General features: G+C 46.3%; 1 protein-coding gene across 1 annotated transcript in view; it reads left to right on the top strand.

Annotated features, from left to right (window-relative positions):
- The window catches only part of LOC144600950 (caspase-6-like), a 28,726-nt gene that overhangs the window by 4,432 nt on the left and 1,895 nt on the right, over positions 1-22,399 (top strand). Inside the window, exons 2-6 of the mRNA XM_078412853.1 lie at positions 7,685-7,721; positions 9,514-9,663; positions 11,958-12,034; positions 13,708-13,883; positions 18,872-19,034. Of these exons, the coding sequence (XP_078268979.1) occupies positions 7,685-7,721; positions 9,514-9,663; positions 11,958-12,034; positions 13,708-13,883; positions 18,872-19,034 (603 nt within the window). The remainder of the gene's footprint in view (positions 1-7,684; positions 7,722-9,513; positions 9,664-11,957; positions 12,035-13,707; positions 13,884-18,871; positions 19,035-22,399) is intronic.

The raw sequence follows: 22,399 nt of genomic DNA, 5'->3' as shown, positions 1-22,399 counted from the left end.
TTTTTCCTCATCTCCGTTCTAAATGGCCTACCCCTTATTCTTGAACTGTGGCCCCTGGTTCTGGACTCCCCCAACATCGGGAACATGTTTCCTGCCTCTAACGTGTCCAATCCCTTTATTTCTGCACGATAACTGTTTCATCCTCTCAAGTCAAGTTGTAGGCATTGTGTGCTTAATCACTTTTAAAATCGTGCTGTCGTAGGAATGAATCTGTACTGCTTCCAGCACAAGTATATTCTTTGTGGGGTGGGGAGGTTAGATTTATACACACCATTCCAAGTGTGGTCCCACCAGCACCTGCTATAATTGGATCAAGGTATATGTACTTGGATACTAAAATCCTCACACACAGAATTCTTGTGCATAAAATCATGAGGGGAATAGATTGGGTAGATGCACAGAGTCTCTTCCTCAGAGTAGGCGAATCGAGGACCAGAGGACATAGGTTTAAGGTGAGGGGGGCAAAAGATTTAATAGGAAACTGAGGGATAACTTTTTCACACAAAGGGTGATGGGTGTATGGAACAAGCTGCCAGAGAAGGTAGTTGAGCCTGGGACTATCCCAACATTTGAGAAACAGTTAGACAAGTACATGGATAGGACAGGTTTAGAGGGATATGGACCAAGCGCAGGCAGGTGGGACTAGTGTAGCTGGGACATGTTGGCTGGTGTGGGCACGTTGGGCAGAAGGGCCTGTTTCCACACTGTATCACTCTGTGACTCTATGAGAAGGAAAACATATCATTTGTCATCAGTCTGAAGAAGGGTCTCGACCCGAAACGTCACCCATTCCTTCTCTCCTGAGATGCTGCCTGACCCGCTGAGTTACTCCAGCATTTTGTGATGCCTTCGATTTGTCTTGCTAATGTTTGGTGTACCTGGATGTTAATTAATGGTAATTCTGGTTAAAGGATTTTGAGATCCGTCTGGGTCTGATGAAAACCTTTCCCAAAGGCACAGTACACCATGCCTGCTAGTCATGACTTCTTTCCAAAACAGTCAGTGTTTACATGACTCACTGGAAAACCCCATGAGGGGCAGGGGATAGAACTTGTTTCATTTATAAAATCATATGCCCAACATTTTAAAGTAGCAAGTTAATACAGCAAGTTGAGCGGCACGGTGGCGCAGCGGTAGAGTTGCTGCCTTACAGCGAATGCAGCTCCAGAGACCCGGGTTCGATCCCGACTACGGGCGCCGTCTGTACGGAGTTTGTACGTTCTCCCCGTGACCTGCGTGGGTTTTCTCTGAGATCTTTGGTTTCCTCCCACATTCCAAAGACGTACAGCTAGTCAAGTCAAGTCAAGTCAAGTTTATTTGTCACATACATATACAAGATGTGCAGTGAAATGAAAGTGGCAACGCCTGCGGATTGTGCTAAAACTACAAAACAGAATAGAAAAACATTTTTTAACACAATAAATAAACGAATACAGTAAATTAAATTAGTCCCTGGTGATATGAGAGTTATCAGTCCTGATGGCCTGTGGGAAGAAACTCCGTCTCATCCTCTCCGTTTTCACAGCGTGACAGCGGAGGCGTTTGCCTGACCGTAGCTGCTGGAACAGTCCGTTGCTGGGGTGGTAGGGGTCCCCCATAATGTTGCTGGCTCTGGATGTACGTTATGTAGGTTAATTGGCTTGGTTAATCTAAAAATTGTCCCTAGTGGGTATAGGACGGAGTTAATGTGCGGGGATCGCTGGTCGGTGCGGACCCGGTGGGCCGAAAGGGCCTGTTTCCGCGCTGTATCTCCAAACTAAACTCAAATTCTCCTTGAGACCAAAGGTCAGTCCAGAGCAGATATATCATTCACAAAATTTTCCCTTCAATATTTGAAATGTCGGAAACTTTAATTAACATTTCATAGCAACTAAAATGAAGAAAAACTTTGCATCTGATCCATACTGTGGAGCAAACTTCTATCCTTATTTTGTTCTGCATCATTGTGGAATTTAAAAAGAACAGGTTTTTTGGAAATGATCATGAAGGTCCTTAATTGCAAAATCAGACGCTGATTATTCTGCTGCAGGGAACTTGCTTGATCCTTTAGGCTTTTATTTATTTTTAAATTTATTTTATTTATTTATCTCATAGAGACGTATAAAATTTATAAAAGGACTGGACAGAGCTGGGTGCAGGAAAAATGTTCCCAATGTTGGGGGAGTCCAGAACCAGGGGCCACACACAGTCTAAGAATAAAGGGGAAGTCATTTAAAACTGAGATGAGAAGAAACTTTTTCACCCAGAGAGCTGTGAATTTGTGGAATTCTCCGCCACAGAGGGCAGCGGAGGCCAATTCACTGGATGAATTTAAAAGATAGAGCTCTAGGGGCTAGCCGAATCAAAGGATATGGGGAGAAGGCAGGCACGGGGTACTGATTGTGGATGATCAGCCATGATCACAATGAATGGCAGTGCTGGCTCGAAGGGCCGAATGGCCTCCTCCTGCACCTATTGTCTATTGAATGGCGGTGCTGGCTCGAAAGGCCAAATGCCCTCGTCCTGCACCTATTTTCTATGTTTCTATATTTAGCTTCCTTTCTAAATTTTTATTTATTTATTTATCCCATTTCATTATATTTATTTATTTATTTATTTATTTATCTATCCGTCTATTTATTTATTTGTTTGTTCATTTATTGATTTATTGATTTTATTTTATTTTGAGAGTACCAGCATGCATAGGGAGTAAAGTTCAGGTAAAACGTTTCCTTTTACTTCAATCCACTGGATTATTAAAGGGTAGTAATTATTCTCAAAATGCTGGAGTAACTCAGCAGGTCAGGCAGCATCTCAGGAGAGAAGGAATGGGTGACGTTTCGGGTCGAGACCCTTCTTCAGACTGATGTCAGGGGGGGCGGGACAAAGGAAGGATATAGGTGGAGACAGGAAGGTAGAGGGAGATCTGGGAAGGGGGAGGGGAAGAGAGGGACAGAGGAACTATCTAAAGTTGGAGAAGTCAATGTTCATACCGCTGGGCTGCAAGCTGCCCAAGCGAAATATGAGGTGCTGTTCCTCCAATTTCCGGTGGGTCTCACTATGGCACTGGAGGAGGCCCATGACAGAAAGGTCAGACGGAATGGGAGGGGGAGTTGAAGTGCTCGGCCACCAGGAGACAAAGGGGAGCAATGTCAGTCAGTGGGATAGTGTGCCTTCCTGAGGGCGTGAAGCAGTCGTGTGTCTCTGAATACGTGTTTGGATACTGCTGGATAGGGGGCAATGGTCTCCCAGGGATAAATAGCAACAACAGCCAAATTAGTGGCACGACAATTGTATCTGCTGTAACTCGTGATGGTGCAAAGTCCACCTGAGCAACATCGAGGGGGATTCTGTAGTCGAAGGCACGGACAGGCATTACCGTTGCCTTGACCTGAGACAAAGCTTTGCCTCCTAGATGCCAGGGTGACTCTGAGCGAACCCCGAACATTCTGAAAGTGGAGGGTGAGCAACCAGAAATTGTAGGTTATTTAAAGGTATAAAATGACAGTGAAAACACTACTCTAAGGAGACAATTATCTAAAATAAGGAATACACATACAAGTACATATACAAACAAAAACGTTGTTACGTTCTTCTAAGAAGCATTTGTACCCCTGCGGTGCCCAGCGGTCCCATAAAGAGGCCAAGGTGCCCGTGGACGCCATGTGCTCCCTCTCAAGGGATACGGGGAGAAGGCAGGCACGGGTTACTGATTGTGGATGATCAGCCATGATCACAATGAATGGTGGTGCTGGCTCAAAGGGCCGAATGGCCTCCTCCTGCACCTAGTTTCTACGTTTCTCCCTGGGCACAGACATAAGCCCGAAAGAGGGGCCGGAGTGGAGCCCTCGGCTGTCCACTGCCTTGACCCATCGATGGCCAGCTTGGCCAGACCCAGCAGCAAACTGACCAAGTGATCCCCCGACCGACCTACCCCTCCACCGCCCCAGGTGCCCAAATATCAGAGGCGTGGGGCTGGAAGGTGACCAGAATGTGAGGAGCAGCCCGTTCAAGTAGGCACGGTCACACTTGGACCATCGTGTCCAGTCTGGTCACCCATCTGTGGGGAAGAATGTCATTGAGCTAGAAAGAGTGTAGAAGAGATTCACAAGGATGATACCAGGACAGGAGAGTGTAGGATGGAACTGCAGATGCCGGTTTATACCGAAGATAGAAACAAAATGCTGGAGAGCTTGGGTTAGAAGTAGAAACTGGATAGGCTGGGGACTTGTTTTCTGGAGTGAAGGACATTGAGGAGTGCCTTTGTAGAGGTGTCTAAAATCAGAGATGTATATACTGTGGATGGTCTCTGATTTTTTTTTTCTCTCCAAGCCGAAGAGTCTAAATCTAAAAGGTGTAGTTTAAAGTGAGAGGGGAAAGATTTAAATGGGACCCGAGAGGAAATGATTTCACACATGAAATGTGCTGCCGTTGGCAACAGTGGTATAATTATATTGTTTACAAGACATTCAGACGGGAACATGGATGGGAAAGATTTAGAAGGATACCAGCCAAAGTGGACCCGTTGGGCCCAAACCTCTCCTGCATTGGTGCAGCACCCTCTCCTCCCCTCCCCCCTACCCTACCCTACCCTAACCCCTCTCCAACCCCTCTGCTGTAACTCGTGATGGTGCAAAGTCCACCTGAGCAACATCGAGGGGGATTCTATAGTCGAAGGCACAGACAGGCATTACCGTTGCCTTGACCTGAGACAAAGCTTTGCCTCCTAGATGCCAGGGTGGCTCTGAGTGAGCCCCGAACATTCTGAAAGTAGAGGGTGAGAAACCAGAAATTGTAGGTTATTTAAAGGTATAAAATGACAGTGAAAACACCACTCCAAGGAGACAACTATCTAAAATAAGGAATACACATACAAGTACATATACAAACAAAAACGTTGTTACGTTCTTCTAAGAAGCATTTGTACCCCCTGCGGTGCCCAGCGGTCCCATAAAGAGGCCAAGGTGCCGTGGACACCATGTGCTCCCTCTCAAGGGATACGGGGAGAAGGCAGGCACGGGTTACTGATTGTGGATGATCAGCCATGATCACAATGAATGGTGGTGCTGGCTCAAAGGGCCGAATGGCCTCCTCCTGCACCTAGTTTCTACGTTTCTCCCTGGGCACAGACATAAGCCCGAAAGAGGGGCCGGAGTGGAGCCCTCGGCTGTCCACTGCCTTGACCCATCGATGGCCAGCTTGGCCAGACCCAGCAGCAAACTGACCAAGAGATCTCCCGACCGACCTATCCCCCATCGCCCCAGGTGCCCGAATATCGGAGGCGTGGGACTGGAGGGTGACCAGAATGTGAGGAGCAGCCCATTCAAGTAGGCACGGTCACACTGGACCATCGTGCCCAGTCTGATCACCCATCTGTGGGGAAGAATGTCATTGAGCTAGAAAGAGTGTAGAAGAGATTCACAAGGATGATACCAGGACAGGAGAGTGTAGGATGGAACTGCAGATGCTGATTTACACCGAAGATAGAAACAAAATGCTGGAGAGCTTGGGTTAGAAGTAGAAACTGGATACGCTGGGGACTTGTTTTCTGGAGTGGTGGACATTTAGGAGTGCCTTTGTAGAGGTGTCTAAAATCAGAGATGTATATACTGTGGATGGTCTCTGATTTTTTTTCTCTCTCCAAGCCGAAGAGTCTAAATCTAAAAGGTGTCGTTTAAAGTGAGAGGGGAAAGATTTAAATGGGACCCGAGAGGAAATGATTTCACACATGAAATGTGCTGCCGTTGGCAACAGTGGTATAATTATATTGTTTACAAGACATTCACACAGGAACATGCATGGGAAAGATTTAGAAGGATACTAGACTAAGTGGACCCGTTGGGCCCAAACCTCTCCTGCATTGGTGCAGCACCCTCTCCTCCCCTCCCCTCCCCTCCCCCCCTACCCTAACGATAACCCCTCTCCGCCCCTTCCCCCCCTCCCCACCCCCTCCCACCCTCCCACTTCCCCCTCCCTCCAGCCCCCCTCCCCCTCCCCTGGAGGAGTGATAAGGAAGGAATGCTGATAAACTGGGAAACAAATGTTGACATTGTTCTTGATTTGAAGTAGTTGAATCCTGCAGGTGATGCCTACATGCCTGCCCTCGAGAATATCTTGTCAGTTTACGGCATGGTAGCATAGCGGTAGAGTTGCTGCTTTACAGCGAATGCAGCGCCGGAGACTCAGGTTTGATCCTGACAACGGGTGCTGCACTGTAAGGAGTTTGTACGTTCTCCCCGTGACCTGCATGGGTTTTCTCCGAGATCTTCGGTTTCCTCCCACACTCCAAAGACGTACAGGTATGTAGGTTAATTGGCTGGGTAAATGTAAAAATTGTCCCTAGTGGGTGTAGGATAGTGTTAACGTGCGGGGATCGCTGGGCGGCGCGGACTTGGTGGGCCGAAAAGGCCTGTTTCCGGCTGTATATATATGATATGATATGATATGATATGATACTTTCCACAAAGAGCAAAGTTACGGTTGAGAATGTTTGTTTGATCCAAATTTGGAACAGTTAAATGTTGATCTCGGAGAAAACCCACGCAGGTCACGGGGAGAAGGTACAAACTCCGTACAGACAGCGCCCGTAGTCGGAATCGAACCCGGGTCTCGGGTGTTGAAAGCGCCGCCAGGCAGCAACTCTACCTGTTTGATTTCCCAAAATGCATCATTGCACATTTGTCAGTCCTAGATTCCACCTGCCATTGCTCCATTTAACTTTCCATCTGATATGTAATCTGCTGTAACTTTAGGCGGCTTTCCTCACTGCACAGCACCACTGTCAGTTTTCATGCCTTTTGAAAATTTAGCGGTCGTTACTCCTGCAGTTATATAATATAATAATATATTCCTTTATTCGTCCCACACCGGGGAAATTTACAGTGTTACAGCAACAAAGTGGATAGCAAGAGATCATTCATTATAAATAATAAATAAAAGTAAAGACAAGGATAAATTGTGTTCCTTAGCTGTTATTGTTGACTGGTCTGCTGGGAGCAGTGCTGGTTGTGCAGTCTCACAGCAGCGGGAAGGAAGGACCTCCTATATCTCTCCTTCACGCACTTGGGGTGAAGGAGTGTCACTGAAGGAGCTACTCAGTGCAGTGACAGTATCCTGCATGGGGTGGGAGTCGTTGTCCAGCAGCGATGTTAGCTTTGCCATCATCCTCCTCTCTCCCACCGCCTGTACTGAGTCGAGGGTGCAACCCAGGACAGAGCCGGCCTTCCTGATGCTCCTTAGCATAAAGAGCTGATAAATTGTTGGTATCTTGACTGCTTTATTATATTAAAATGTGCACAGATGACCATGGGAGGTAATTGATTCGTTACCACACCAATTAGTAAAGGTTGAAGGAAAGAAAAGAAGGACCAATTTGTGCTTGGTTTGGTTGTGGTTGAGGGATGCAGTGTGAAAACAGGCCCTTCGGCCCACCGAGTCCGCACCGATCAATCATCCCCTGCACTCTCGTTCTATCTTACACACCAGGGATAATTTACCGAAGCCAATTAGCTCACAAATCCGCACGTCTTTGGAGTGTGGGAGGAAACCGGAGCACCCGGAGAAAACCCACGTGGTCACGGGGAGAAGGTACAAACTCCGTAAACACAGCACCCATGGTCAGGATCGTACCTGGGTCTCTGGAGCTGTGAGGCAGCAACTCTGCCGCTGCGCCACTGTGCTGACGGTAAATTCTTTTCTTTTTCAGATACCAGTGAAGTTGACTTTCCAAGAGACTATCAAAGGTTTGTGACGGTTTTAATTCTAATTATTTTAAAGATGTGTATCCTATACCCTGGACCTCAGTCCATTCCCCAGCTAGACTTGTTGTGCCAATGCCAATAGGAAAATCAACAAAAATCTTCAACTAAATTGAATGACTTTTGTCTGTTGGAAGAAAGTTTTACTGTCTCCAATATTATTAATAATACAAAAATGTTTTTTAAAAAAAGGGGAAACACTATTGTGTTTTGCATCCCTAAAATATCCCCTCCTGTTGTTGTAACACAGGGCTTAATCTGCAGTGTAGATGGGCACAGAGCAATCTTGCAGCAGCAGAGAAGTTTTGCGTTAAAAGCTGTGAAGGAGTCTGCGCAGGCAGTATTGTTATTATGTGGGGCATAGATCGGGTCGATGGTCAGGTTTTTCTATCTTGTAAGGTAGAGGGGAATTAGACGATACTGGTTGAAGGTGAGAGGGGAGAAATTCTAGAGAGATCTGAGGAACAGGTTGGCTGATGATGATAAGGAATGAGCTGCCGGGAGAAGTAGCAAAGGCAGATACAATTACAATGTTAAAAAGATATTTGGACAGGAAAGAAGTAAAGAGAAACTGGATTTAAGGTGGATAGAGAAGGATAAGTCGAGCCAAAGTGCCCGTTTCTAAGCTGCACGAGTGTTAAGACTTTTATTTTCTTAAATCATTTCCATACTGTGGTAAAATAATAGGGTGTAAGAAAATAACTGCAGATGCTGGTACAAATCGAAGGTATTTATTTCACAAAATGCTGGAGTAACTCAGCAGGTCAGGCAGAAACGTCACCCATTCCTTCTCTCCTGAGATGCTGCCTGACCTGCTGAGTTACTCCAGCATTTTGTGAGATAAAATAATAGGGTAGTTATTTGAGATACCAATCACTTCAAAATGGATTGGTATTTCAAAATGATTGATTATTTCAAAACGAAAAATCAAAATGATTGGTATCTCAAAATTATTAGTGCACATCAAAATGCTCAGAATTGTGTTTTTCAGGTGCATTTATCGACTTCTACGAAAAACATGAATTAATTCGTAACTTCTGTTATCTCACGTTTCTGAGCTTTGATTACATTTCTCTTCCTTCGAAGGTAGACACAAAATGCTGGAGTAACTCAGCGGGTCAGGCAGCATCTCTGGAGAGAAGAAATGGGTGACGTTTCGGGTCGAGACCCTTCTTCAGACTGATGTCAGGGGAGGGGGCGGGGCAATGATAGGATGTAGTCGGAGACGGGAAGACAGTGGGAGAACGGAAGGGGGAGGGGATAGAGAGGGAAAGCAGGGACTATCTGAAGTTAGAGAAGTCAATGTTCATACTGCTGGGGTGTAGACTGCCCATGCAAAATATCCGGTGCTGTTCCTCCAATTTGCGCTGGGCCTTACTATGACAATGGAGGAGGCCCAGGGCAGAAAAGTCAATTTGCGCTGGGCCTCACTCTGGTGGTGCAGCGGTAGAGTTGCTGCCTTACAGCGAATGCAGCGCCGGAGACTCAGGTTCGATCCTAACTACGGGCAGCGTCTGTACGGAGTTTGTACGTTCTCCCCGTGACCCGCGTAAATGTAAAAATTGTCCCTAGTGTGTGTAGGATAGTGTTAATGTGCGGGATCGCTGGGCGGCGCGGACTCGGTGGGCTGAAGGGCCTGTTTCCGCGCTGTATCTCTAAATCTAAAAAAAAATCTGCACTTCTCTTCCTTGGTTTCACTTGCCGTAGGTGTTTATTGCATCCAGTCAAATTCACTTTGTTCTTTTTATCGAGTCTGACCCATTATTCTTTGCCACAGTGTTGATGCAATGGATCCAAATGCCAAATACAACATGAAACACAACAGGCGAGGGGTTGCACTTATCTTCAACCATGAGCACTTTTACTGGTATCTGGGATTGCCCAACAGAGGAGGCACGAACGCGGACAGATTGAACCTGAAAAGAAGGTATATCAGCAGACATTTTCTCATTCGCTCATCCATACTTGTTAGGCACAACATGAAGTTTCATGTGCACTGTTTAAATACGTTATTGTTGCTTATTGTCCCTCGTTGAAACTTACTGGATAGTGAAAGCCTTGGACACAGTGGATGTGCGGAGAGGATGTTTCCACTAGTGGGAGAGTCCAAGCCTCAGAATTAAAAGATGTTCCTTTAGGAAGGAGATGAGGAGGAATTTCTTTAGTCAGAGGGTGGTGAATCTGTGGAATTCTTTGCCACAGAAGGCTGTGGAGGCCAAGTCAGTGGATATTTGTAAGGCAGAGATAGAAAGGTTCTTGATTAGTACGGGTGTCAGAAGTTATGGGGAGAAGGCAGGAGAATGGACGGCACGGTGGCGCAGCGGTAGAGTTGCTGCCTTACAGCGAATGCAGCGCCGGAGATTCAGGTTCGATCCTGACTACGGGCGCCGTCTGTACGGAGTTTGTACGTTCTCCCCGTGACCTGCGTGGGTTTTCTCCGAGATCTTCGGTTTCCTCGCACACTCCAAAGACGTGCAGGTTTGTAGGTTAATTGACTGGGTAAAATGTAAAAATTGGCCCTAGCGTGTGTAGGATAGTGTTAATGTGCGGGGATCGTTGGGCGGTGCGGACTCGGTGGGCCGAAGGGCCTGTTTACACGCCTAAATCTAAAAAAATCTAAATCTAAACAAAATGGGGTTAGGAGGGAGAGAGAGATCAGCCACAATAGAATGAGAGTAGACTTGATGGGCCGAATGGCCTAACTCTGGTCCTATCACTTCTGACCTTACGAAGAACCCACGCCACCCAGGTCACGCTCTCATTTCACTCCCGCCATCGGGAAGAAGGTATAGAAAATTATAAAGTCCAGTTTCGGGAACAGATTCTTCCCAACAACCATCAGGTTATTGGACACTATGAACTCCATCTAAACTACGAACAGCCTGGGTTGGGCTCTGTTTGGTTTTACAATATTTTGTTTTGTTTAAAATTTATTAAACTTTTTCTTTCTGTTTGAATACTGTGTTTACAAACTTGTTGTGTTGCTGCTGCAAGTAAGAATTTCATTATTCCATTTTGGGATATTTGACAGTAAAACATTCTTGACTCTTAAATGAAGACGCCTATCATTTGAAAGTGTATTTTAAATTGCAATTTATTGAAATGTGTGTTAAAGATCATAACTGGTTTATGAGGTTAACCTAAATGAGCACACCGATGCCCTTGCTGTGATGAAATGTCTATTTTTTAAATCGCCAGATCAAAGTAATTTTTCAATGCACCATATGTTAATTATTTTTATTGGTTGACTAGGTAGAAACATACAGTTTAGTAAGTGATTGGCCTCCAATTGCAGGGTAATGTCTTTGAATATTATCCTTCTGTAAGAGTGGTAAGATCTTGGTTTGATCTAATTAGTTTTCGTACAGTTGTCAATGTATGATTGTACCTCAGCGTTACAGAGTGACACAGTGTGGAAACAGGCCCTTCGGCCCAACTTTCCAAAGCCGGCCAACATGTCCCAGCTACACTAGTCCCACCTGCCCACGTTTGGTCCATATCCCTCCAAACCTATCCTATCCATGTATATCGAAGTTATACACAAAATGCTGGAGTAACTCAGTGGGCCAGGCAGCATCTCGGGAGAGAAGAAATTGGTTCATTCCTTTTCTCCCGGGATGCTGCCTGACCCACTGAGTTAGGGGGTAAGGTGAGAAGGCAGGAACGGAGTACTGATTGTGAATGATCAGCCATGCTCACATTGAATGGTGGTGCTGGCTTGAAGGGCCGAATGGCCTACTCCTGCACCTATTGTCTATTACTCCAGCATTTTGTGTCTACCTTCGATTTAAACCAGCATCTGCAGTTTTTTTTCCTATCCATTGTATATATTAAACTGTTTCTTAAATGTTGGGATAGTCCCAGCCTCAACTACCTCCTCTGGCAGCTTGTCCCATACACCCACTACCCTTTGTGTGAAAAAGTTGCCCCTCAGATTCCTATTAAATCTTTTCCCCTTCACCTTGAACCCATGTCCTCTGGTCCTCGATTCACCTACTCTGGGCAAGAGACTCTGTGCATCTACCCGATCTATTCCTCAGATTATTATGTTGTACATCCTCGTCAGGGATTAGTGTAGGTAATAACCATCCTTGCATCATGTTTGTTCTTAACTGGGAATTGTTTACAACAAGGAAGATCCTATGGGGATGACTTTCTTAAAACGAAACTACCACAAGGCCACTATGAGACACTCAGCAAATACCTTGTGTATTTTAATAGGTTACAAGCTCTCGGTTTTGATGTGTCTGTGTACGACAACCTCAAATTAATGGAAGTGTTGGAGGTGATTCACAAAGGTAACACTTTTGTCAGATTTGAACATTTTACAATTGTGGGGATTTCGAGACATCCCGCGGCTTTATAGACATTACAGTCGTGGAAACTTCCCTCAACACTGGATTGTGTGTTTAATTAATTAAGCACAATGACTTGGGCTTGCAGTGATAGATCAAGTGAACCCGTTCGGCCCAAACCTCTCCTGCATTGGTGCAGCACCCTCTCCCCCTCCCTCCCCCCCTCCCCCTCCATCCACCCCACTCCCTTCCTCCCCTCCCCCTTCTTCCCCCTCCCCCTTTTCCCCTCCCCCCTCCCTCCACCCCCTCCCCCTCCCTCCACCCCCATCCCCTCCCTCCACTCCTCCTCCCCCTCCCCCCCTTCCCCTCCCGCCGTCCATAACCCCCTTATCCTTCCCTCCACCCCCCCTCCCCCTCCCTCTTCCCCTCCCCCACCCTCCACCCCCCTCCCCCCTTCCCCTCCCCCCAGTCCATAACCCCCCTTATCCACCCTCCACCCCTCCCTCCCTCCCCCTCCCTCCCTAGGAGATAGATTTAAACTTTAAAATGTGAATAACTTAAAAAATATAACACCAATTTCAATGAAACTTCTTCCATTTGCACCAAAGGGACGACGGTGAGTAAGGTGGGCCTAAAATTGTCGCGCTATCGTGTACCATTTTGGCTGTAGTTCAGGAACAAACAAACGAGAGTTTTAGTGTATAGATATTGAATGTTGGAATTGACAGTGTTGCAGCTATTTATCTGGTCATGAAACAGAGGGTCGGGGTCCTTTTCGTAGAACGTGTGGCGTCGGGGACGAAGCCAGGTTTGGCAGTGATCGCACCGACACTCGGAGTCGGGTGAACTCGAGTGATTTCATGTTTCATTTACAAAGACAGGAAAGTCCAAGACCACATGGGGGCGCTGTCCCTCATCATCCATCTTGAGTTGTCCCGGCAGTTCAGTCGTGGTCCTCGCCGCAGTTCATCCTTGCCTTGAGAACTCATCCTTGCGGCTCAGCTTGGGGTTGAAGAGGCGGCGCTGGCAGTCTCCGGGTTATCCTGGTGGCTCGGTCTTTGTCTCTGTGGGCACACTCCCACATTGTCGCCGGGCAGGAAGAGGCACTGGCATCTCAGGCTTGACCCGGCCATTCAGTCGTAGCCTCAGCCTTGACCACACAATGACGCTGACGTTTTCGGGTCAGTCCCAGTGGCTCGGTCTTCCTCAAACCTGCGACGGGAAAATACAGCAAGCAGGGAGGCTTCCCATTTTCTCTCTCTTCCTTTTACCCCCTCTGGCTAAAATGCCTGGGTTTCAGAAGGAGTAGATGTGTAGGAACGAACTGCAGATGCCGGTTTAAACCGAAGATAGACACAAAATGCTGGAGTAACTCAGCGGGACAGGCAGCATCTCTGGAGAGAAGGAATGGGTGACGTTTCGGGTCGAGACCCTTCTCCAGGCTGGTTAGGGATAAGGGAAACGGGGAGATGTTGACGTTGATGTGGAGAGACAAAGAACAATGAATGAAAGATATGCAAAAAAAGTAACGGTGATAAAGGAAGCAGGCCGTTTGCAGGGTGAGAACGAGAACAGTATGAGTGGGTTGTAAAATCTCATTTCAAAAGGTATCGTAAAGACGTGGGTCGTTTATGATTAATGCTTATTTTAAATCTGATTTTTGTTTCCCTTCGTAGTGGCTGCTTCAGATCATTCTGATGCAGATTGCTTCTTATGCATCTTTCTCAGTCACGGCGAGAACAATCACATTTTTGCTTACGATGGAAAGATAAACCTTCAAGAATTAACTGCCCGCTTCAGAGGAGACAAGTGTTCCTCTCTCGTTGGGAAACCTAAAATATTCATCATTCAGGTAGAGTGGATCCACGGATTTTGTAAAAGCGTAAATATTTGAAGCTTCCTCTTTTTCTTACAGGCATGTGAATTTTCCGCGGATTTCCGCGTTTTTTTCATCCATTTTCCGCGCCTTTTGCTTGGTTTCCGTATTTTTCACTTTGCCAAATAAACGGGGAAATCGGATCGAAAAAAAGAGGGGAGAAAAACGATGTACAGACTTGTAATGAACATTAGGGTTCCGCGAGAGGTCGTTAGGGGTTCCACGAGAAATCCCCCCTCCCCCCCCCCCGCGCCCTAGTAGTCTCCCCGAAAATGTGGCATCTAGGCTGGGCAAGGCAGCCAATCTCGACCTCATTGGAACTTCCATGGCTGATCGGTGGGTTGAATTTGCAACCTGCGGCCGAAGCTCTGGAACTCCAGCCCAGCTGGAACCAGCACATCTATCCCCATCGCCGACTTCCTTGGCCAGCTGGATAAACCAGCAAAGCTCTGGAACCAAGAGTGCCAGAAAATCAGTGGTGGAACTGTAATGAGTAAATATTAAATATAGGTGCAAGATTATATAACTAAATTAATTAAGACAGGGTTAAAATATAAAACACAGCAGAAAAGCCAATTACCACCTTTTTGGGCTGATTATCAATTAATGTGCAAATTTCCTTCAAAATGTTATTAGTGTACAGTGACATATTCACATTATTTTGTAATGTCTGTTTTTACTTTGAAATGCACTAAAAGAGGCTTGAAACTGGTAATTTTGTGTAAATTTCACAACTTTTTTGACTCCCGTTGTTCGCCTCGTGCAAGCATTCGGCTCTTTTCCTCTTTTTTTTTTTACCTCACTCACATGCCTGTTCTCAAGATATTATTGATTGTATTTTTGAAGTGTTAACGCTGTATTTGTGATGCTGAATTGATATTAGTTAAATGAGAGAATTCGGTGTGGTATGTCAATCAAGTTCTTCTGCATTGTGCACAAAACTCTCTACACAAACATAAAACGATCATTTATAGTACACCGGCCTTAAAGGAGAGGTGTTGTAATCAGTAAAGCAGCAATCATATAACATTTGAACAGTAAAAGTCAATGAAACTACTTATCAGTCAGCAGATTTTTAAAATATATTTAAAATTAGCCTCTTTCAGCGTTGGGTTATAAATATTTTCTGTTAAATTAAATAAAGTGCCACAATGCCAGAAACCTGGGTCGGATCCTGATCTTGAGTGCTGTCTGTGTGGAGTTTGCATGTTCTCCCGGTCACTGCTTAGGTATCCCCCGGGTGCTCCGGTTCCCACCAACGTCCCAAAGATGCCGGGGTTTTTTTAAGGTTATCATATATATACAGCGCGGAAACAGGCCTTTTCGGCCCACCAAGTCCGTGCCGCCCAGCGATCCCCGCACATTAACACTATCCTACACCCACTAGGGACAATTTTTTACATTTACCCAGTCAATTAACCTACATACCTGTACGTCTTTGGAGTGTGGGAGGAAACCGAAGATCTCGGAGAAAACCCACGCAGGTCACGGGGAGAACGTACAAACTCCATACAGACGGCACCCGTAGTCAGGATCGAACCTGAGTCTCCGGCGCTGCATTAGCTGTAAAACAGCAACTCTACCGCTGCGCTACTGTGCCGGTAATTGGCCTCTGTAAATTATCCCAAGTGTGTTGGGAATGGGTGAGAAAGTAGGATACCAGAACTAGTATGAGTGGGTGTCCAATGGTTAATGTGGGCTCGATGGGCCAAAGGGCACATGTCCAGGCCTTATCTCTAAACTAACTCTGTAGATAGACACAAAATGCTGGAGTAACTCATAAGGGTCTCGACCAGAATTGTCACCCATTCCTTCTCTCCAGTGATGCTGTGATCTGTGATCCAGTGATTCCGCCTCGCTGAATTACTCCAGCATTTTGTGTCCATCTTCGGTTTAAATCAGCATCTGCCGTTCCTTTCTACACTAAATCTGTATATCCGACTCATAAATAGCAGAAACACAGGAGGAAATGTAATTCGTATTATTTGAAATTGGGCTGAATAAAATACGATGGCACACAAAGAATAAATGTGCCCTTCAATTGTTTTGGCATTTGGCTAAAATGACACTGTAAAGATTCCAAAGTTTTAGGAAACTTCAAGGCTGGTCTGTTCTTGAAGATAGACACAAAATGCTGGAGTAACTCAGCGGGACAGGCAGCATCTCTGGAGAGAAGGAATGGGTGGCGTTTCGGGTCGAGACCCTTCTTCAGACTGGTTAAGGATAAGGGAATCGAGAGATATGGACGGTGATGTGGAGAGATAAAGTACAACGAATGAAAGATACGAAAAAAAAGTAACGATGATAAAGGAAACAGGCCATTGTAAGCTGTATGTTGGGTGTAAATGAAAAGCTAGTGCGACTTGGGTGGGGGAGGGACAGAGAGAGAGGGAATGCCGGGGCTACCTGAAGTGAGAGAAATCAATATTCACACCACTGGGCTGTAAGCTGCCCAAGCGAAATATGAGATGCTGTTCCTCCAATTTGCGTTTAGCCTCACTCTGACAATGGAGGAGATTGAGGACAGAAAGGTCAGTGTGGGAATGGGAAGGGGAATTAAAGTGTCTGGCAACAGGTAGGTTCAGGCGGGCTGAGTGAAGGTGTTCCGCGATACGATGGCCCAGTCTGCGTTTGGTCTCGCCGATGTATAAGAGTCCACATCTTGAACAACGGATACAGTAGATGAGGTTGGAGGAGGTGCAGGTGAACCTCTGCCTAAATTGAAAGGACTGTCGGGGTCCCTGGACAGAGTCGAGGGGGGTAGTATAGGGACAGGTGTTGAATCTCCTGCGGTCGCAGGGGAAGGTGCCTGGGGAGGGGGTGGTTTGGGTGGGAAGGGATGAGTTAACCAGGGAGTTGCGGAGGGACCGGTCTCTGCGGAAGGCGGAGAGGGGTGGAGATGGGAAAATGTGGCTGGTGGTGGGATTCCGTTGGAGGTGGCGGAAATTTTGGCCACCTTATCAGCCGTCGTATACAACACATGACCCTCCAAAATTTCCGTGGCCCCTGGTTCTGGACTCCTCCAACATCGGGAACATGTTTCCTGCCTCTAGCATGTCCAATCCCTTAATAATTTTATATGTTTCTATATGATCCCCTCTCATCCTTCTAAATTCCAGTGAACACAAGCCCAGTCGACCCATTCTTTCATCATATGACAGTCCTGCCATCCTGGGAATTAACCTCGTGAACCTACGCTGCACTCCCTCAATAGCAAGACCCTGTACAACTGCAGAAGGACCTCTTTGCTCCTATACTCTGTCTCTGTTGCGTCTGGGGGGAGGGGGAGCAAGGGCGGAGCTGCGGGGCACCGAGGAGACACGAGTGAGGGCCTCATCTCTGATGGGAAAGGGGAACCCCTGTTCCCTAAAGAATGAGGACATCTCGGATGTTCTGGTATGGAACACCTCATCTCGGGCGCGGATGCGGCGTAGACGGAGGAATTGGGGGTAGGGGATAGAGTCTTTGCAGGAAGCAGGGTGGGAAGAAGTGTAGTCGAGATAGTTGTGGGAGTCAGTGGGTTTGTAATAGACGTCAGTCACTAGCCTATTGCCTGTGATGGAGACTGAGATCAGGAAAGGGGAGGGAAGGGGAGATGGTCCAAGTGAATATGAGTACAGGATGAAAATTGGTGGTGACGTTGATGAAGTCCATGAGTTCTGCATGGGTGTAGGAGGTAGCACCGAGGCAGTCGTCAATGTAGCGGAGGTAGAGTTCGGGGATGGGGCCAGTGTACGCCTGGAACAGGGATAGTTCAACGTACCCGACAAAGAGGCAGGCACAGCTGGGGCCCATGCAGATGGCCATAGCTACGCCTCAGGTTTGGAGGATGTGGGAGGAGTGGAAGGAGAAGTTGTTGAGGGTGAGGGTTGAGGCGGAGTAGAGTGTACGTAGAGGGAAATTGTCAGGTTGTCGAAGAGTTCTTGATTGAACAGCAGAGTATGTTTAATTCTCAGTTTTAGGGTGCAATTAACTTTTCAGGAGGTGGCACAGTCAAGAAAGTAATCCCCGGTATTTAGGGATGAGTTGTAATAAGAGACTGGTAAGATTTAGTGTGAAGGAACTGCAAATGCTGAAGATGGACACAAAATGCTGGAGTAACTCGGTGGGACAGGCAGCATCTCTGGAGAGAAGGAATGGGTGACGTCTCTCGATTGAAAATCATGCGAGGTGTGCAATTTTCCAAGAGTGAAAAATGTTCCTTTATAGAGAAGGAATGGGTGACGTTTCGGGTCGGGGGTGGGGCAGGGGGGGTCTCAACCCAAAACGTCACCCATTCCTTTTCTCCAGTGATGCTGCCTGACCCGCTGAGTTTTTTAGCCATGTTTTTTAGAAAAGGTGCATGATCGGATATTTAAAAAATATCTTTATTGAGAATTGTAATGTAAGAATGCTGGAGTAACTCAGCGGGTCAGGCAGCATCTCAGGAGAGAAGGAATGGGTGACGCTTTAAGTAAACCGAGTCTGAAGAAAGGTAATGTAAGAAAATAACTGCAGATGCTGGTACAAATCGAAGGTATTTATTTCACAAAATGCTGGAGTAACTCAGCAGGTCAGGCAGCATCTCTGGAGAGAAGGAATGGGTGAAGTTTCGGGTCGAGACCCTTCTTCAGACTCTGTTTACTCAAAACGTCACCCATTCCTTCTCTCCTGAGATGCTGCCTGACCCGCCGAGTTACTCCAGCATTTTGTGTCGACCAGGATTAATTACCATGCTGGTAGACACAAAATGCTGGAGTAACTCAGCGGGACAGGCAGCATCTCTAGAGAGAAGGAATGGGTGACGTGTCGGGTCGACACCCTTCTTCGGACTGAGGACTTGAACCAGCATCTGCAGCTTTCTTTCCTGCACTTCATCGTCAGCCATGATCACATTGAATGGCGGTGCTGGCTCGAAGGGCCGAATGGCCTACTCCTGCACCTATTGTCTATTGTCTATCATGCTGATGTTCATGGTTTTCCAGGCATGTCGAGGTGACAAACACGATGATCCAGTGATGCCGACAGATGAGGTCGATTCAAAAATGAGTGAAGATTCGGCAGAAAACAAGGTGGTTGTTGATGCAGCAACCGTGCCCACGCTGCCAGCCGGTGCAGACTTTGTGATGTGCTATTCAGTAGCTGAAGGTAACAAAATGCAGCAGATTTATCTCGCACGGTGGCGCAGCGGTAGAGTTGCTGCCTTAACAGCGCTTGCAGCGCCGGAGACCCGGGTTCCATCCCGACTAGGGGTGCTGTCTGTACGGAGTTTGTACGTTCTCCCCGTGACCTGCGTGGGTTTTCTCCGAGATCTTCAGTTTCCTCCCACACTCCAAAGACGTACAGGTTTGTAGGTTAATTGGCTTTGTAAATGTAAAAATTGTCCCCAGTGGGTGTAGGATAGTGTTAGTGTGCGGGGATCGCTGGTCGGCGTGGACCCGGTGGACCGAAGGGCCTGTTTCCGCGCTGTATCTACCATACAATATGATAGAACTTTATTTATCCCAGGAGGGAATTTGATCAAACATTCTCTAAACTAAATTTATTTTATTTGGCTTCATTTGTCCATCCTTCTGTGCTATTTGAAACTTTTCAGACCACAAGATAAACACTCAATGGCAGTATAGAAACATAGATAGAAAATAGGTGCTGGAGGAGTCCATTTGGCCCTTCGAGCCAGCACCGCCATTCATTGTGATCATGGCTGATCATCCACAATCAGTAACCTGTGCCTGCCTTCTCCCCATATCCCTTGATTCCGCTAGCCCCTAGAGCTCTATCTAACTCTCTTTTAAATTCATCCAGTGAATTGGCCTCCGCTGCCTTCTGTGGCAGAGAATTCCATAAATTCACAACTCTGGGTGAAAAAGTTTCTTCTCACCTCAGTTTTAAATGGCCTCCCCTTTATTCTTAGACTGTGGCCCCTGGTTCTGGACTCCCCCATCACTGGGAATTTTTTTCCTACATCTAGCTTGTCCAGTCTTTTTATGATTTTATACGTCTCTATAAGATCCCCACTCATCCTTCTAAACTCCAGTGAATACAAGCCTAGTCTTTCCAATCTTTCCTCATATGACAGTCCCTCCATCCCAGGGATTAACCTCGTGAACCTACGCTGCACTGTCTCAATAGCAAGCACGTCCTTCCTCAAATTAGGAGACCAAAACTGTACACAATACTCCAGATGTGGGCTCACCAGTATCTCCAAAAAAAATCATGTCATAAGTGATAGGAGCTGAATTAGGCCATTCGGCCCATCAAGTCTACTCCACCATTCAATCATGGCTGATCTATCTCTCCCTCCTAACCCCATTCTCCTGCCGTTTCCCCATTAACCCCTGACACCCGAACTAAATCAAAGTACATGAAGATCGCATGACTGTCGTTTTTAGCCTTTCCTCCCGAACAAAAAAATGGTCTCATTGGGGGAAGATCCCAGTTCTAGATTCGCATGAATGACAAGGAACATTCAGGGGAGATTAAAAAGCAAAGATACTAGAGGAACAAGATAGACCACTCGACCCTAAAAACTGTAGTATGTCATGGTGCCATTTTAGTAGGCAGGAAACATGGTCCCAATGTTGAGGGAGTCCAGAACCAGGGGCCACAGTTTAAGAATAAGGGGTAGGCCATTTAGAACGGAGATGAGGAAAATCTTTTTCAGTCAGAGAGTTGTAAATCTGTGGAATTCTCTGCCTCAGAAGGCAGTGGAGGCCAGTTCTCTGAATTCATTCAAGAGAGAGCTCGATAGAGCTCTTAAGGATAGCGGAGTCAGGGGTATGGGGAGAAGGCAGGAACGGGGTACTGATTGAGAATGATCAGCCATGATCACATTAATTGGTGGTGCTGGCTCGAAGGGCCGAATGGCCTACTCCTGCACCTATTGTCTAAACTTGCAGAAACATTTAAAAAGAAAAATAACAAAAATCTGTGAATTGATAGATGAGGTATATCCTGCATTTTAATGGTATCATCACACATACTGTTCCCCCAAAGCACTGATTACACTGCGAGAGGCATAACGGACGGCGGGTTTTGCTTACTAAAATGGCGGGCGTTACGCTTCTTTGCGCACTACACCTCAGTATAGGTGATTTCAACGGAGTGGTTCATCTTGTTCCTCTAGTGTCTTTGATAAAAAGGGAACATGATAGATTCCACCATTACAGAAAGCCTGGTGGGAGAAGGTGCAAGGTTGAAATTTTAAAAATAAATTGGGAAATTAAAGAGATAACATAAGTAAAACAAACAAAAATTGTAAACACATGAAGGGATCGAGGATTTGATATGAAAGAGTGGGGATTGAATATTTTGAGTAATGATACACCCATTGAGATTGTCGGAGAATGTAAAGTACTGGAAAGTAAATTGTCATTTCCAAAACATTTGAGCAGTTCAGAATTCAAGACCAACATGTTCCTGTGAGGAAGAAAGCAAAAGATGGCAGGGTTTGTGAAGCGTCAAAGTGCTGGAGTAACTCTGCAGGTCAGGCAGCATCTCTGAATGCAATGGAGAAGTCTGACAAAGTATCCTGACCCAAAACATCACAATAGTTCCATCTGTGGTTTCTTCTGTCCTCTCCTTAAATAGTGTATGCTGCAGGAACTATCAAATATTGTGTGCTGCAGTGATTCTTCCCCACCCCCACTATTTACAATAGGACTCTTTACTCCATTAAACATAGTTGATTTTAATGATGTGCACTTGGCTACACATCCAACTGAAAATTGTGGCCAAACAATAGTCTTGTATCAATTCTTGTAAAAGATTAGATCCTGCATTTTGAGGGTATAGTCCTAATTTGTTTAGTTTAGAGATACAGCACGTAAACAGGCCCGTGGGCCCACTGAGTCTGCACCGACCAGTGATCCCCACACATGAACCCAATCCTACACTTGGGACAATTTTTACATATCTACCAAGCCAATTAACCTGCAAACCTGTACGTCTTTGGAGCGTGGGAGGAAACTGAAGGTCTCGGAGAAAACCCACGCAGTCACGGGGAGAACGTACAAACTCCGTACAGACGGCACCTGTGGTCGGGATCGAACCCGGGTCTCCGGCGCTGCAAGGCTGCAACTCTACCACCGTGCCACCCTTTACGTGAATCCATAAATTAAACCCACAATCTGGCCATTACCTCAGAATAAAAGTGTGGTTTCACTTGTCACTGTGACATAAACAAATGATTTAAAACAAAATTTACCTATGGAATGTGAACACTGTTGGCAAACTGGCATTTATTGCCCATTGTACACATGCGCTCTACCGGAGTGGTAAGCCACTGCCTTGAACTACTTCATTGACTGTTGACTGAGACAAAAGCAGCATTTTCAGCCTTTGAAATGCCCTTGCATTTTGGTCCTGTGAAGACTCCTGCCCATCACAACGGTGAACCCTATTTCCCAACTAAATTTCTGGAGTTGGACATCCTGCGTATTTTACAGCCTTTCACTTAAGAGCTGCTGGATAATAATGGGCTCGTGGGTTTGGTTTATCTATCATAATGTTGC

Source organism: Rhinoraja longicauda, chromosome 1, assembly GCF_053455715.1.
Source record: "Rhinoraja longicauda isolate Sanriku21f chromosome 1, sRhiLon1.1, whole genome shotgun sequence".
In the NCBI taxonomy this organism is placed as follows: Eukaryota; Metazoa; Chordata; class Chondrichthyes; order Rajiformes; family Arhynchobatidae; genus Rhinoraja; species Rhinoraja longicauda.
Note: the sequence above shows the minus strand (reverse complement) of the source record. Positions and strands in the feature narration are given on the sequence as shown.